The sequence below is a fragment of the Miniopterus schreibersii genome (genome assembly GCF_964146895.1).
Source record: "Miniopterus schreibersii genome assembly, chromosome: 10".
Lineage (NCBI taxonomy): Eukaryota > Metazoa > Chordata > Mammalia > Chiroptera > Miniopteridae > Miniopterus > Miniopterus schreibersii.
In genome coordinates, this window is record NC_138110.1 from 10,785,728 (window position 1) to 10,803,207 (window position 17,480).

Genomic DNA, 17,480 nt, shown 5'->3' on the forward strand with positions numbered 1-17,480 from the left:
ACCAAAAACCAGAAATCTACAAAAGACATAGGTTTATAAAGACAGAAAATTAATAAGGCAATAGTGGCCTTAAATGTCACATTAGACCAGATGAACTTAACAGACAGACAATTATAGAACATCTCATCCAAAACCTGCAAAATATACATTTTTTCATTTGCACATGGAACATTATCCAGGACAGATCACACGTTAAACCACAAAACAAGCCTCAATAAACTCAACAAGACGGAAATCATATGAAGCATCTTTTCCAACCACAATGGCATGAAACTAAAGACAAACTACCAAAGGAAAACTGGAAAAAACACAAATATGTGGAGACTAAACAAAATGCTACTAAACAACCAATGAATCAAGGAGGATATCAAACAGGAAATCAAAAACTACCTTGAAGGATCCAAGATGGAGGCACAGTAGGTGGAAGTTACACTCACCTCCTCCCAGAACCAAACTTAAATTACAACTAAAATACAGAGCAATCTACCTGAATAACAAAGTGAAACTAGCTGAAAAGAAGCCTTATAACCAAGGATTTACAGAAAAGCTATATCAAGACTGGCAGAAAGGGTGGAGACACAGAAAGGGCTGGTGCCCCTTTCAGAGGTGGTTACTGAGGAATGTGGGATTTCAACTCCACACCAGGATCCCCAGCCCAGAGCACCACCTGGCTGTAAAAATAAGTAAGGATGCTCTACACCAGGGAAAGTCAGAAGTCTGTTAGAGACACAGGCAGACTCTTGAAGGGGCAATGCACAAAAACTCATTTGCAGCCACTTACCCTGGGCTCCAGCAGAGAAAGGGTGGAGTAGAATAGAGTCATGTAGGAAAGTCTGGAGTTTGTGACTCTGGTAAGAGAGCTGAGGGGACAGCAGACAGAACCCCCTATGCTGAGTCACTCTCCCATACCACAGACATCATCTGTCGGGTGGAGCATGCCCCTCCTTATGGCATCAGCCTGGGGAAAGCAATAGCCCAAATCTCTGGATTCCCTGTTGCTCCACCCTGCAGAGCATGCACCCAGCTGTGGAGTCACCTGCTGGGATCATGATGTAGAGTTCTGGGTAGACTCAGGAGGTATCAGTGACTGAGTTGTGTGGCTTTAGGGTAAGGCCCATTCCCGTCACATTCCCGTGTACCTGACAAGTCCCTCCCCACCATGGGAGATCCGCTAGACCCACCCTCCAGAATCCCGGTGGGCCCACCCACTCAAATCCTGGTGCCTCTGCCCCGCTGAGGTCCAGGCAGAATCTAGGACAGATTGAGTTGTGTGGCTGTGGAGCGCAGTTCACACCCATACCTTCCCTGAAGCTTGACTGGCACCTCCCCTTCACCCAACTCCCAGCAGCCCCTCACTGCTGAGATAAGGCTCCTGGCAGACTTTGGGATAAACTGAGCAGTGTGGCTCTAATGGGAGAAATATTTTCCTCGCAGTTCGACCAGTGTGGAGCCTTCCCTTCACACAGCCAAATCTTGGTCTGTTAGAGCCTGATAAACACTGCTGGCCTCACTCTGATGACTGCCTGGGGCCCCACCCCACCACAAAGGTATGGGAGAAACCAGCAGGTGACAGCTAGACTTGGTATAACCTGGGACATTTGCTAAGTGATCTCCGACCCAGCACTGGCACAAAGTTTGTCCTATATCAATATGGTGAACACAACACTCCATTCCTGGGGACTCACTGAGAACCTATCTCATGCAACTGGAGTACTGCCACAGGCTCTTTCAATGACTGAGCCTAACAGGCAGCCAGCGGGCAAAGGCATATTTCAGAGTTCCTTGGGACTTGTGCTGACACACCCATGTGTTCGATGCCGGTAAAAGCCAATCTTGGTGCATAGCTTGATCTTTCTGGAGCATATCCAAACCCAGCAGAGTCAGTCAAAAACTCTGAATCATTTTGTAGCTCCAAACAGGTTTCACAGGGTCAGTCACAGGTAGTATATGACACTGGCTGCCACCAGAGGCCCTCCCAAGGTGACCCAAACCAAAACTCCCCGTAGCCAGCTTCAGACACATCAAAGAAGGATCCAATTAGCTTCACAAATTGCATATGCAAAGGGAAATCTTGGAAAGCACCAGAAACTGCTGAAGCAAATTCTGCTGTGTGGTCAGCACCTGCATAGCAGCTCATACCCTGTGGCTGAGGTTGGTTCTCAAAGTCAAGCAGCCTAAGGGCTGACCACACAAATGAATGGGCCCATAGTAATCAAGACTCGATTACAACATGAGGATCCACATAACCATGCAAGGATCATTCCTGGAGTACCCAGTGCAGGAGATCAAGGAGATAACACCATGATGAAGTCCCACAGGACACCTACTATATAAGGCCCCTCTACCAAGACAGGGAGTAATAACAGATGTACCTAATACATAAAAACAAACACCAAAAGGTAGCCAAAATTGTGATACAAAGAAACATGCCCTAAATTAAGAACAGGAGAAATCTCCAAAAAAGAGCTAAATGAAATGGAGGCAAGCAATTTACCAGATATAAAGTTCAAAAGAATGAGGATGCTCAAGAAACTTAGTGAGAACTATAAGAAACTTAGTGATGACTACAAAGAAATTAGTAAGAACTACAAAAACAGTAAAAAGGACATAGAAAGCATAAAAGTAAAAAATGAAGAATACAATATCTGAAATGAAGAATAACCTAGAAGGAATAAACAATAGGTTAGATAAAGCAGAGGGTCAAACGTACAATTTGGAAAACAAGGTAGCAGAACACACCCAATCAGACCACAAATAAGAAAAAGTAGTTTTTAAAAATGAGGATAGTTTAAAGGACTTTTCAGACAACATGAAGTAAACCAACATCCACATCATATGAGTACCAGAAGGAGAAGAGAGCTAGCAAGAGACCAAGAAACTATTTGAAGAAATAATGACTGAAAACTTCCCTAACCTGGTGAAGGAAAATGACACACAAGTTCGGAAAGTACATAGAGTGCCAAACAAGATGAATCCAATGAAGCCCACACCAAGACGCATCATATTTAAAATGATAATGGTTAAAGACAAAGAGCCCTAGACGGTTTAGCTCAGTGGTTAGAGCATCAGCCCATGGACTGAAGGGTTCAGGGTTCAATTCCAAACAAGGGCATGTACCTAGGTTGCAGTTTCAATCCCCAGACCTGGTCGGGACACATGTGGCAGGCAACCAATCGATGTGTCTCTCTCACATTGATGTTTCTCTCCCTCTCTCTCTTTTTCTCTCTCTCCCTCCCACTCTATCTGAAAAGCAATGGAAAAAACATCCTCAAGTGAGGATTTAAAAGATAAAAAAGACGAAGAGAGACTCATAAAAGCATCAAGAGAAGGGCAGTTAGTTACCCACTAGAGAGCTCCCATAAGACAGTCAGCTGATTTCTGAACAGGAACAATTCAGGTCAGAAGGTATTGGCATGAAACAATCAGTGTTGAAAGGCAAGGACCTACAACCAAGACTACTTTATCCAAAAGGCTATCATTTAAAATTGAAGAAGATATAAAAAGCTTCGCAGACAAGAAAAAGCTAAAAAAGTTTGTGAAACAAACCAGTATGACAAGAAATGTTAAAGAGCCTTTTTTAAGATAAAGAAGAAAAAATGGCAATAAACATACCTATTAATAATCACTTTAAATGTAGAAGGCTTAAATGCTCCAATCAAAAGATATAGGGTAGCTAAATGGATAAGAAAAAAAGATCCATGTGCATGCTGTGTACAAGAAATCCACCTCAGAATAAAAGAGACACACAGACTAAAAGGGATGGAAAAAAGATATTTCATGCAAATAGGGGAAAAAAGAGCTAGAGTAGCAATACTTGTATGTGACAAGAGACAAAGAAGAGACATTTATAATAAAAGACAAAGAAGGACATTACATAATGATGAAAGGAACAATCCAAGAAGAGGCTATAACCCTTGTAAACATTTATGCACCCAATATAGAAGAACCTATATAAAGCAAATATATAAGGCAAATCTTGATGGACATAAAGAAAGAGATCAGCAGTAATACAGTCATTATTAAATTTACTGAGACTTGTTATGTGTCCTAATATGTGGTCTATCCTAAAAAATGTTCCATGTGCACTTGAAAAGAATATACACTCTGCTGCTTCAGGATGAAATGCTCTGAAGATATGAATTAAATCCATTTGATCTAGTGTGCCATTTAAAGGGGCTGTTTCCTTGTTGATTTCCTGTTTAGAAGATCTGTCCATTGATGTCACCAAGGTGCACCAGAGAAAGAAAAACATCAATTCATTTCCTAATAACTTTCTTTTGACGACAATCTTTATTCAACTGATATTCATCAAATGCTAATAATACCCAACAAAAGTAGTCCGTGCTTTTCTTTATGAGAATGAAGTCAAACACCTACCCTGGCAAAGTGGTCATTTCCAAGAAGTGTTTGCAGAAGGATGGGAAGCTGCTTTTCCAAATGAAGCTTAAGACAGAGTTGGGTCAGCTCCTCCCGATCCAGAAAGCCTGTGCCTGTGGTGTCACAGCTGCTGTAGACTTCCCTGAGCTGTGAAACATAGTGGTCCTCTTCTTCTTCATCCATCCCATAGCAGGCTGGACATGACATGGGAAAAGCCAAAAACAATGGTACACTATTATTGTCATACCTCACACAGTCACTGTTATGCTCCCAGACAGTGTGGCCCAGGTGCAGGGTAGAAGCTCGGTGTGTAAGGAAAAGACATCCGAAGCCCTCTCAGGTTTAAGTGGGACTGGGAGGAATCATCTCTACCTTTGCAGAAGAGGCCAAAACATGTCACTAGAGAGCCAGTTCTCCTTCACAAGAAGCAAACATTTTTGTTCTGTCAGGAAAAAAGATAAATGTGAAGAGAACTGAAATCATCCAAAATTTCACCATCTAAAAAAATCATTACTATTTGGACAAATATACATTCTAATTATTCTCTACACACATACAAAGTATGGTTTTTCCCCTCACAAATAGGAGAAAAATGGAAACTCCAATAAAAAGATGGGATTTTAATAAACAAATCATTAAAGGAGAAAAATATATGGTTAATAACCATCTAAAAATGTTCAAATTAAAACAAAGAGATACTATTTGTGACTGTCAAATTAACAACAATAAAAATTTCATTGCTAACTGAGGCTCTCAGAGAAGGGGAATCTCACACATTCCCGGAAGAAGTGACAATTCATAAATGTTTAGGGAGGGTATTTTGTTTATATACCAAGAAACTTTAGAATATTTTAATTATCTGACCTAGTTATTTCATATAAAGGAATTTCAAATTTCTTTCAAAAATTCCTTTATACTAAAGGAAACAATGCTATAAATAAATATATGAGTTCATCAGACTATATTTATATAAGGACAAAAAAGAAAATAACCTAAACTATCCAACAAAAGAAGTTGCTAAAGTAAAGTGTCTTTACATAGTAGAGTAAGAACTAGTCTTGAAAATCACATTTCTAAAAAATATTTAATAGCGTAGGAAATATAGTTCATAAAATATCAAGACAGGATAACTACTGTTTATAATAATGAGAGCTAATATACATACTGGTCACTATACATATAATAATTCATTTATGCCTCATAACAGTTCTAATAAAAAACTGCAATTTTCTGAGGAAAATACACAGAGTGAGGCAAAAGTGGGTTTACAGTTGTTTATATGAAAAACAGTATCGTAATTAATAAAAAATAATACAAGAATAAACTCTGTGTTTTGCATACTCACAACTGTAAACCTACTTTTGCTAAACCCTATATTCAAAAAAGAGAAAAGAGCCTGGCCAGTGCAGCTTAGCGATTGAGTGTTGACCCATGAAACTGGAGGTCACAGTGAAATTCCCAGTCAGAGCACATGTCCAGGTTGTGTGGGCTCAATCCCCAGTAGGGGGTGTGTAGGAGGCAGCCAACCGATGATTCTTTCTCATCATTGATGTTTCTCTCTCTCTCTCTCCCTTCCTCTCTCTGAAAAAAATAAAAATATATTTTAAAAAAAGAGAGAGAAAAGAAAAAAATACACCAAAATAGTAAGGGATGATTTTGTGCTATTATACATTTTCCTAATTTATATATTTTTATATTTCTTAAAAATTATTGTAACAAGCAGAACACTTTATAACCAAAAAAAAAATTATGAAAAATATTAAGCTCCTAAATATATTAGGATGAACCATACAAAATTACTATTACTTGGGCATTTTAACCCACAAAAATAGCAATTGGATAGAGTTAAGCCTATTATATGGACACAGGACCCAAGGGAGAATTCTGAAAAGAAGAAATGTGTTACGTAAAAAAAAAATTGAACACCAAGAAAACACATTATAAACAAATAAAGCGCAAGCATGAAACAGTGAAGTAGTATCTCTTCCTATTTACAGCACATAATCCTTGAAGATGTTATTTTAAAATGGTCAAAGGGAAGGTGTGTACAAGAGTTAATAAAAGGAAGAGATCCAAGATGGTGATAGATTAAGTACAAACTACACTAAACTCCTCCCAGGACTAAACTAGAATTACAACTAAATTATGGAAAAATCATCCTGAAAAACCAACTGAAGACTAGTTGGAGTGAAACTTTATAGCCAACAACTTACAGAAAAAGCCAAATTGAGGCTGGAAATCTGTGCCCCTGCAGCTGGGTATGTCGGCGTGCGGTGCCAAGGTCATTTGGCCTGGTTGGCACCAGGCAGAGTAGTGGGGGCTGGCCCTGATGGAAGACTAGAGTGCCAAGTAGGGCTGATTTTTTAAAAAAATATGTCTTTATTGATTTCAGAGAGAGGAAGGGAGAGGGAGAAGGAGCTGGAGACATCAATAATAAGAGAGTCACTGATCAGCTGCCTCCTGCATGCCCCCTACTGGAGATGGAGCCCGAAATCCAGGTACGTGCCCTGACTGGGAATCAAACCATGATTTCCTGGATCATAGGTCAATGCTCAACCACTGAGCCACGTGGGCTGGGCAGGGCTGATTTTTTTTATCCATTCCTGCTTGAGATGGCAGTGAGAGGGTGCCAGCAAGCCAGGCAGAGCTAAGACACTGGAAGGAGAGGAAGTGTCCACTTCCTCCTACAAACGATGGATGCCAGTCCCAATGCAAGTCTGTTCAAACCATCCTAACCAAAATCCAGATATCCCACAGAGCCCAATGCCTTGGGGAAGGGAGAGCAGCTCAGAATAGGGACATTCAAGGTGTGGGACCAAAGGAAGACCCAGCCTCTGTGTTAAAAAAGGCCCTACCTGCCAGACTACCTGAGGCTCTGCCCTGCTGTGCTTCAGTCAGGTTGCCCAGGGCCTGGCAAGGACAGTGACTCACTGTGGCTTGCAACACAGAACCCTCCTAGGAGGCACAGAATCAACACACTATGGGAGCAGTTCAACATCAGAGCAAAATCCAGCGAGTTCCAAAAACAGCAGATCCAAAGGTTGTTTTTATTCTTTCTACTCTTTTTTCTTTCATATCTCTTATTTCTCTTTCTTTTCTATTTTTTCTCTTTTTTAAAATTTTATTTATTTCTCTGTTTTTCTTTTGCTACTCTATATTTTAATCATTATCATCATATTTTAAATTTACAATTATATCTTTTTTTCCTTTTCTTTTTTATTCTTATTCTAGTTCTGTTCTCTTGTTTCTTTTCTTTCATAGTATCTTTTTTGGTTCTTTTCTCTTTTAATTCTTTTGGTCTTATGCTTTTAGTATTTTTTACTTTTTCTTTTCCTTGTTTAGTTTTTCCTGTTGTTTTTGGTTCAGTCTTGTTTTAGCTTGTTTTGTTCTATAAGTACCTGTATAACAGCTGGCATGACATGGTCATGGTTGAGCCTCATAGACAACAAGCCTGAAGGCTGAGAGCCCACCCATGAATGGGACAAAAACAATCATGACCAAAACACAACAGGAGAGTCCACATAACCCACACAAGAGTCATTCCTAGAGCACTCAGCTCAGAATATCAAGAAGACTACACCACTGGGTTCCACAAGAAGGCCATCCCACCAAGAATGAGAGGAACAGCAGTCTTATCAAATGCAAAGAAACAAAAAGAAACAGCAAAAATGGGGAAACAAAGAAACAAGCCCCAAATGAAAGAACAGGAGAAATCTCCAGAAAGAGAGCTAAGTGAAATGGAGGCAAGAAATTTATCAATAACAGAGTATAAAGTAATAGTTTTTAGAATGTTCAAACAGCATGAAAAAGGACATAGAAAACATGAAACACAACCAGTTGGAAATGAAGAATGACACAACTGAAATAAAGAATACACTATAAGGAATTAACAATAGGTTAGAAGGAGCAGAGGACTGAATCAGTGAATTAGAGGACAAGGTACAAAAACTATCAGAGTAGCAAAAAAAAAAATACTTTTAAAGCATGAGGACAGTTAAAGGGAACTTTGGGACAACATGAAACAGAAAAACACATGCATCATAGGGGTACCAGAAGAAGAAAAATGAGCAATGAATAGACAAGCTGTTTGAAGAAATAGTGGCAGAAAACATCCCTAACGAGGGGAGGAAAAAAGTCACACAAGTTCAGGAAGCACAAAGAGTTGCAATCAAGATGAACCCAAAGAGACTCACACCAAGATACATCATAATTAAAATGGCAAATGTTAAAGACAAAGAGAATTTGAGGGGCAGTAAGAAAGACAATTAATTACAAGGGAGCTCCCATAGGGCTGTCAGTTGATTTCTCAACAGAAACACTACAGGACAGAAGGGAATGACATGAAGCATTCAAAGTAATGAAAAACAAGATCTGAAACCAAGACTACTCTATCCAGTAAGGCTACCATTCAAAATGGAAGGTGAAAGAAAGAGCTTCGCAGACAAAAAACACCACCAAAAAACCACTAACGGAGTTTATTACAACCAAACCAGCATTGCATAATATGCTAGAGACAGCTGTAGGAATTAAAAGAGAGAGAAGAATATAGGCATAAAGAATAACAGGGAGAAAAAATGAGTACCTATCAATAATAGCCTTAAGTGTAAAGTAGTTGAATGGATAAGAAAACATATACTGACTACAAGAGACGCAACTCATTAACAAAAAACACACACACAGGATGAAAGTGAAGGGATGGAAAGATATTTTCCATGCAAATGGAAATTAAAAAAGGAGGAAACAATAGTTACACCTGACAAAATAAACTTCAAAAGAAAGGTCATAACAAGAGACAAAGAAAGTCACTACATAATACTAAAGGGCTTGATCCAACAAGAGGACATAACCCTGGTAAACATTTATGTACCCAACAGAGGAGCACTTAAATATAGTTTAAAAAACACCTGGAAGAACTTTAAGGAAAGATTGACAGCAATACAGTCACAATAGGGGACTTTAACACCTCACTGTGACCACTAGATAGATCTCTACACAAAAAATCACCAAGGAAACAGCAACCTTAAACAACACACTAGATCAAATGGATTTAAATGATATTTAAAGAACATTTCATCCCAAAGCTGCAGAATATACATTTTTCCCAAAGTACACATGGTACATTCTCAAAGCTAGACCACATCTTAGGGTGCAAAATAAGCCTCTACAAGTTCAGGAAGATGAGAATCATATCAAGGGTAATCTTGGAAAACAATGGCATGAAATTAGAAGTCAACTACAATAAAAACACTAAAAAATATTCAAACAAATGGAGGTTAAATGGCATGATATTAAATAATGAATGGATCAGCAATGAGACCAAGGAAGAAATAAAAAACTTTATGGAAACAAATGAAAATGAACACAAAACCCAATATCTATGGGATAGAGCAAAAGCAGTCCTATCTCAAAAAACAAACAAACAAAAAAATCCCTCAAATTTAAAAAATCTAACCTTAGAAAAAGAGCAAGGAAAGCCCAAAGTAGAAAAAAGGAAATAAAGATCAGAATGAAATCAAATGACATATAGAGACTAAAAAAGTAATACAGAAGAATCAATGAAACCTAGAGCTGGTTCTTTGAAAAGATAAACAAGATTGATGAACTGCTAGCCAGACAAATCCAGAAACAAAGAGAAAGGAACCAAATTAATAAAATCAGAAATGAAAGAGGCGAAGTAACAACTGACACCACAGAAATACTATATGCCAACAAATTGGACAATCTGGGCAAAATGGACATATTCCTAGAAACATATAATCTTCCAAAACTCAATCAGGAAGAATCAGAAAACCCAAATAGACCAATAGCAATTAATGAAATTGAAGCAATAATTTAAAAAACTCCCAGGAAAAAGGGTCCTAGATCAGATGGCTTCACAGGCAAGTTTTACCAAACATTCAAAGAGGAACTAACACTATCCTCTCCAAATATTCCAAAATATTCAAAAGAAAGAATAGGTGGTAATTTAGGGTGACTGTTTTCCCATTTAATTGTAATTTCCGTTTTGGATATGGGAGGAGTTTCAAGCAAGATCCACTTACTCTGCCACCATCCTGAACCCCCCTTATATCCTTCTTATTGTTATTGGTTAATTGTTGACTGTTAACTATCCTGTACCCACTTATGTAAAAGTATGTGTCTATCATTTTACTTTTTATCCAATCCCAGAGGTTTCCCCACTTTGCTTTCTCCTGCCTCCCTAATGTATCACCAATGGATTTCTTTTGATTGTAATATATAAAATAAGGGGCAGCCCGGCAGGCGTGGCTCAGTGGTTGAGCGTCGACCTAGGATCCAGGTGATGGGGGTTCGACTCCTGGTCAGGGCACATGCCCGGGTTGCGGGCTTGATCAATGACTCTCTCATCATTGATATTTCTATCTCTCTCTCTCTCCCTCTCCTTTCCTGTCTCTGAAATCAATAAAGATATATTTAAAAAATAATAATAATAATAAGGTGCAAAACTGCCTTTTCCGGAGCATTTTCTCAATCAGTTGAGGTTTTGCTTCCTGGCTATTGTCCTCAGTTTGGCTCAAATAAACTCATAAAAATTCTTACAGGTTCTGGAGGTTTCTTAGGTTGACACAACATTTCACTGCAATCTCAGGTGAAATGTCTCACCTGACTTTTTATTAAAACTCAGCTGACCAGCTCCAAAAACAGGCAGTATCTATCCCAAGGATGAACAAATTGGTTCTTGATCTCAGATTTCATGTAAGAATAAAATGATAACAAACCTACTCAGCAATCTGTGTGGACCTGCACAAGTTATGTATTCACTTCTCAGATGGGAGCACGAAAGTTAAGAAAGGAAAAAAAGAGATGAAGCTGTGAATACGTGCCACCCTCCCAGACTGTTTTGAGGAGGTAACTGCAAAATCATGAATAATAAAAACAGAAAAAAGAAAAACCTAAGCAACTAGGAAACAAACTAAATAACCTTTCTAAATCAACATCTGTCCAACTTCTTTTTTGATGTTATTCCCTCTCCTAACTGGAGCTCCACCACTTTGTAGACAAGAATCATCTTTAGTTAGCTGCATAAAACTACTGATATGTACAAATGCTAATTTTTGATAAGCCAGAAGTAAACTGACAGGAGAATTTTTTAAATAATTTTTAATTTTTCAGTTACAGTTAACAGATAATATTATATTAGTTTCAATTCCTTGCTCTCCTTTCTTTCCTTCCATCCCAGTGATTAGACATTTATATAATTTATGAAGTGATCACCCTGATAAATCTAGTACTCATGTGACACCATACATAGTTATTATAATACTGACTATATTCCCTATGCTATACTTTACATCCCCATGACTATTCTGTAACTACCAATTTGTACTTCTTTTTTTAAAAATATATTTTTATTGATTTCAGTGAGAGGACAGGAATGGGAGAGATAAAAACATCAATGATGAGAGTCATTGATTAGCTGCCTCCTGCACGCCCCCTGCTGGGGATGGAGCCCAAAACCCAGGCATGTGCTCTGACCGGGAATCGAACCTCAATCTCCTGGATCCTAGGTCCATGCTCAACCACTTAGCAATGCTGGCCAGGCCCAATCTATACTTCTTAATCCCTTCACCTTTTTCACCCATCCCTCCAACCCCACCTCCCACCTGGCAACTGTCAAAATGTTCTCTGTATCTATGCATATATTTCTGATATACTTATTTTGTTTTTATTTGGTTGGTTTTTGTTAATCCTTGCCCAAAGATATTTTCCCACTGATTTTCAGAGAGAGTGGAAGCAGGGAGAGAGAGGGAGGGGGGGGGCAGAGAGAGAGAGGTAGAGAAAGAGAGAGGGAGGGAAAGAAACATCAGTGTAAGAGAGACCCATAGATAGGTTGGCTCCTGCATGTGCCCTGACCGGGGCTGGATGGACCTGCAATCCAGGTACATGCCCTTGACCAGGAATCAAATCTGCAACCCTTTGGTGTGCAGGTTGATGCTCTACCACTGAACCACACTGGCCAGGGCACTTATTTGTATTAGTTTGTTTTTCAGATTCCACATATAAGTAAAATAATACAGTATTTGTCTTTCTCTGACTTATTTCACAAGATTTCATTCTCTTTTTTTTTAATGGCTGGGTCACATTCCATTGTATATATGCACCACTTACTCTTTTTAATTTATCTTTATTGTTGAAAGTATTACAATGTGTCCTTTTCCCCCCCCACTGATCCCCTCCATCCTGTACCCCTTCTCCCACGCCTTCACCACACTATTGTTTGTGTCCATGGGTTATGCACATATGCAAATAAATTCTTACACTAATCTCTCCCCACCCACCAGCCCATCCCTGCCTTCCCACTGAGATTTGTCAGTCTGTTCCATGCTTCTGTGTCTCTGGATCTATTTTGTTCTTCAGTTTATTTTGTTCATTAGATTCCACTCCACATATGAATAAGATTATGCGACACTTGTCTTTCTCTGAGTGGCTTATTTCACTTAGCATAATACTCTCCAGGTCCCACCACGCTGCCTCAAAAGGTAAGGGATCCATCATTTTTACAGCTGCATAGTATTCCATGGTATAAATGTCTGAGAAGATGCCTGACATGATTTCAATCTTATTGAACTTGTAGAGACTTGTTTTGTGTCCTAACATATGTCCTATCTTTGAGAATGTCCCATTTGCACTTGAGGAAAATGCCTATTCTGCAGCTCTGGAGTAGAATGTTCTATAAATGTCAATTAAATCCATCTGATCTAGTGTGTCATTTATAGTTACTGTTTCCTTGCTGATTTTTTGTCTGGAAGATCTATCCAGTAAAGTCAGTGGGGTGTTAAAGTCCCCTACTATGACTGTATTGCTGTTGATCTCTCCTTTAAAGTCCTCCAGAAGTCTTGTTTGTTTGTCTGTTTCCAGCCTGTGTGAGTCTTTCGTTCTGAGGTTGGTCTCTTGTAGACAGCATGTATTTGCACCACTTATTCTTTATCCATTCACTCACTGATATACACTGAGGTTGCATCCATATCTTGGCTATTGTAAATAATGCTTTAAACACATGAATGCATATATCACATGCAATGAACACATAAATGCATATATCTTTTCAACTTAGCATTTTCTAATTTCTTCATATAAATATGTAGAAGTGGAACTGCTGGGTTCTCCACTGTCTCTTGTTATAACCTTTATTTTAAAGTCTTTTTTGTCTGGTATAAGTATTGCTACAAACAGTGAATTAAATTAATTTATGTTAAACATACTAATAATACAGGAATGCTTTAGTTTTATTAAATGCTTTAAATATAGCTTTTTACATTTACCAATTTACTTATTTATTTTTAATTTTTATTACATTTATTGAAGTGACATTGGTTAATAGGGTTATATAGGTTTCAAGTGGTGTGGTACTGTTTTGACAGACACAGAGACCAATGAACACAATAAAGAGCCCAGAAATAAATCTTTATATATACGATCAAATGATTTTCTACAAGAGTGCCAAGACCACACAATGAGGAAGAGGCAGTCTCCTTAAAATAGGTAGGGTATATGGCCCAAATGCTGCAACTGATAAAAGCTACAGGAATTGTCAATAAGACAGTAAGACCACCTCCCACCAGATTTAGGGCTTAAAACTGGCAGAGACATGGTGACTAATTTCACCTAACTGTAACCCCCAGCATAATTATACATACTTGTTGTAATACACTAGCATACTAAACAATGCATCCTACACTGCCCTGATCAGAAACAGAAAGCTCATATAAAGACACAAAATGACCAAAGGATTTGTTCCAAGAAATCTCCACATCTTTCCTAGAAAGATCCTGAATATTATTCCCTCTTATTGGATGTCCTACCCCCAATTAAATGAACCTCAATGAAAGAGGCAAATTCTACTAAAGGGGGCTGCTCTGTGGAGTAGACCATTCTCTGTCTCACTAACTTCACTAATAAACTCACTTTCACTTTAAACTCTATGCTGGCTCATACTTGAATTCTTTCCTATGCAAAGTCAAGAATCCACAGTGAGCCTTAGACCCTCAGGTACCCGGACCCTTGGAGCGCCTGCATCATCCTCAATAAATGGTGTTGGGGAAACTGGATATCTGCATGCAAAAGAATGACATTCGACCCTTCCCTTATACCATACAAAAATTAGCTCCCAATGGATTCAAGATCCAAATTAAGACCTAAAACTACAGAATCCTTAGAAGAAAACATAGGAGAAAAGCTTCATGATGTTTGATTTGGCAATGATTTCTTGGATATGACACCAAAAGTACAGGCAACAAAGGCAAAAATAGACAAATTGATACCACATCAAATTTAGGGACTTCTGCACATCAAGAAAACAGTCAACAGAATGAAAATGCTACCTACATATGGATGGGAGACAACAACTGCAAATCATATACCTGATAAGGGGTTAATAACCAGAGTATATAAGGAACTCTTAAAATTCAACAACAAAAAATAACCTGATTGAAAAATGGGCTGCCCTGGCTGGTGTGGTTCAGATGGTTGGGCATCACCCCATGCATCAAAAGGTTGCCAGTCTGATTCCCGGTCAGGGTACATGCCTGGGGTTGCGGGCTTGATTCCCTTTAGGAGGCATGCAGGAGGCAGCTGACTGATGTCTAGATCTCACATCGATGTTTCTCTCTCTCTCTAAAAATCAATAAAAAATCTTTTTAAAACAATGGGTAAAGAACCTGAATAGACACTTCTCCAAAGAAGACATACAAGCTTATGAAAAGTTGGTCAACAGCTCTGATCATTAGAGAAATGCAAATCAAAACCACAATGAGATATCCACTAGGATGGCCACAATAAAATAAAGTAACAAAACAAAACCAAACAGAAAACAGCAAGTGCTGGTAAGGATGTGAGGAAATTGGAACCTTTGCCCTGACCAGTGTGGCTCAGTTGGTTGAAGCGTCATCCTGTACACCGAAGGGTTGTGGGTTCAGTTCCCAGTCAGGGCACATGCCTAGAATGTGGGTTCTATCTCCAGGGTCGAATCCCATACAGCAGGGGTGGGGGGGCAGCCGAACGATGTTTCTCGTACTGATGGTTCTCTCTCTCTCTCCCCCCACCTTCCTCTCTCATTAAAAATCAATAAACAGCCCGGCCAGGCATGGCTCAGCGGTTGAGTGTTGACCTAGGATCCAGGAGATCGGGGTTCGATTCCCGGTCAGGACACATGCCCAGGTTGTGGGCTCGATCAATGACTCTCTCATCATTGATGTTTCTATCTCTTTCTCCCTCTCCTTTCCTCTCTCTGCGATCAATAAAGATATATTAAAAAAAAAAAAATCAATAAACATATCCTCAGGTAAGGATTAAAATAAATAAATGTTTTAAAAAAAAAATTAAGAAATTGAAACCTTGGTATGCTGTTGCTGAAAATACAAAATAGTGCAAGTGCTATGGAAAACAGTAAGACAGTTCCTCAAAAAACAAACTAAAAATCACACTTCTGGGTATTTATCCTAAGGAACTGAAAGGGGGATCGGAAAGAGATACTTGCGCTGCCATGTTCATTGCAGCATTATTCAAAACAGCCAAGAGACAGGCGGCCAAAACGCCCATTGATGAATGAATGGAGAGGACAAGGTTTACACATACACTGGAATGCCATTCAGTCTTTAAAAGGAAGGAATTCTGTCACATGCTGCAACAGATGAGCTCTGAGGACATTATGTTAAGTGAAATAAGTCAGTCACAAAAGCACAAATACTGTATGATTCCACTTAAATGTACTATTCAGAGTGGTCAAAATCATGGAGACAAAGTAGATGGTAGTTGCCAGGGACTAGGGAGGGGAAGATAGGATTTGTGCAATGAGTATAGAGTTTCAGTTTTGCAAAATGAAAAAGTTCCAGAGATCTGTTGCATGACAATGTACATATAGTTAACACTGCTGAACTATACATTTAAAAATGGTTAAGAGGGTAAATTTTATATTATGTGTTTTTCCCACAATTAAAATTTTTTGAATAAGAAATAAAAAATGTTTAAAAAGAAAAGAACTCAAAATTTCATGGCTTGCTTTCTGAAATTTCCTGGTTCTGTTTTACAACACTTTAATCTGGATTTTCCTTAAAAAAAAAAAAAAAATCAATCCCAAATCTCCAGGCATCCTCTATAAACAAAGGAAGGAAACCAGTTGAGGGGAAAGGAAGGGGAATTATTGGAATAATACAAGACTTTTCCAAGCAGACAGATGGCAAAGTCCCACCATGTGGGACCAGAACAAACACACCCACACCAAGTAATTTCATCCTCATGAAATTTCAGAACAAACAAACAAATAAGTCGTAAAAGTGTCCAAAGAGAAAGGGGCAGTCAGTCCCACACTCAGTGCCAGGGGCTGAAATGGCACAGTGTGAATTCTCAGCGGCAAGACTGAGAGTTAGAGGACAGCCTCTGACATACATCCTCAGGGAAGATCATTTCAACCTAATCTGAAAGCTACCAGAATTTGTACTTCTGCAAATTGAGGGATTAACCAAGAAAGAGGAAGACACAGCATCTAGGATCTGGGTCACATGCAAGCAGTGGAGACTGTTCTAGGCCGATGTAAGAAACATCCAAACCTACAGAGAATTTTTGTAAGTTTATTTGAGCCAAACTGGCAACATACAGAGAGTGACACATGCCAGGGAGCAAGATTTTAAAGCTCCAGCGAATTAACAATCTTGCAGCTTTCTTTATGCATTCAATTAAAGAAGGAACATAAGGAAGATTACATGAAGTGGGAGGAAGCAATGCCAGGGATAGCATTACAAGGTAGTTAAGATTATGTGCTCTCTTGGGGGATCTGAGAGGGAGCATTTCAAAGTGTGTTAACCTAGATGCACGGAAACAATGGACAGGGCTTGCTTACAGCAAAGGTAAGCCTTTTAATAAAGAGGCTGTATGCCTGGGCTGTGACTACTAACCATGACCTGCCCAGTTAGGAATTTATGATCAGATGACCCTGTGAGGTTCCTTTCCATAGACTCCCACCCCTCTTTTTTGTCACAGAGGGCAGCCCTGAGCAGGACCAGAGGGCAGCCCACACAAAACAAACAACTAGGGAACTAAGAGATCCTGTGTTCTTGTGACCATATGGAAAATAACATGGTCAGGTTTCT

The 17,480-nt window shown here is 39.0% G+C and overlaps 1 protein-coding gene across 10 annotated transcripts in view; it reads right to left on the bottom strand.

Moving 5' to 3' along the window:
- The window catches only part of NINL (ninein like), a 132,189-nt gene that overhangs the window by 75,674 nt on the left and 39,035 nt on the right, over positions 1–17,480 (bottom strand). For 6 of the 10 annotated variants that reach the window (XM_081148264.1, XM_081148272.1, XM_081148271.1 and 3 more), the window contains one exon: positions 4,378–4,571. In XM_081148264.1, the coding sequence (XP_081004390.1) occupies positions 4,378–4,560 (183 nt within the window). In that variant the 5' untranslated portion in view covers positions 4,561–4,571. Of the gene's footprint in view, positions 1–4,377; positions 4,572–4,749; positions 4,820–14,819; positions 14,893–17,480 lie in introns of those variants that run through there. The other 4 variants (XM_081148273.1, XM_081148266.1, XM_081148267.1 and 1 more) reach the window with 2 other exon arrangements.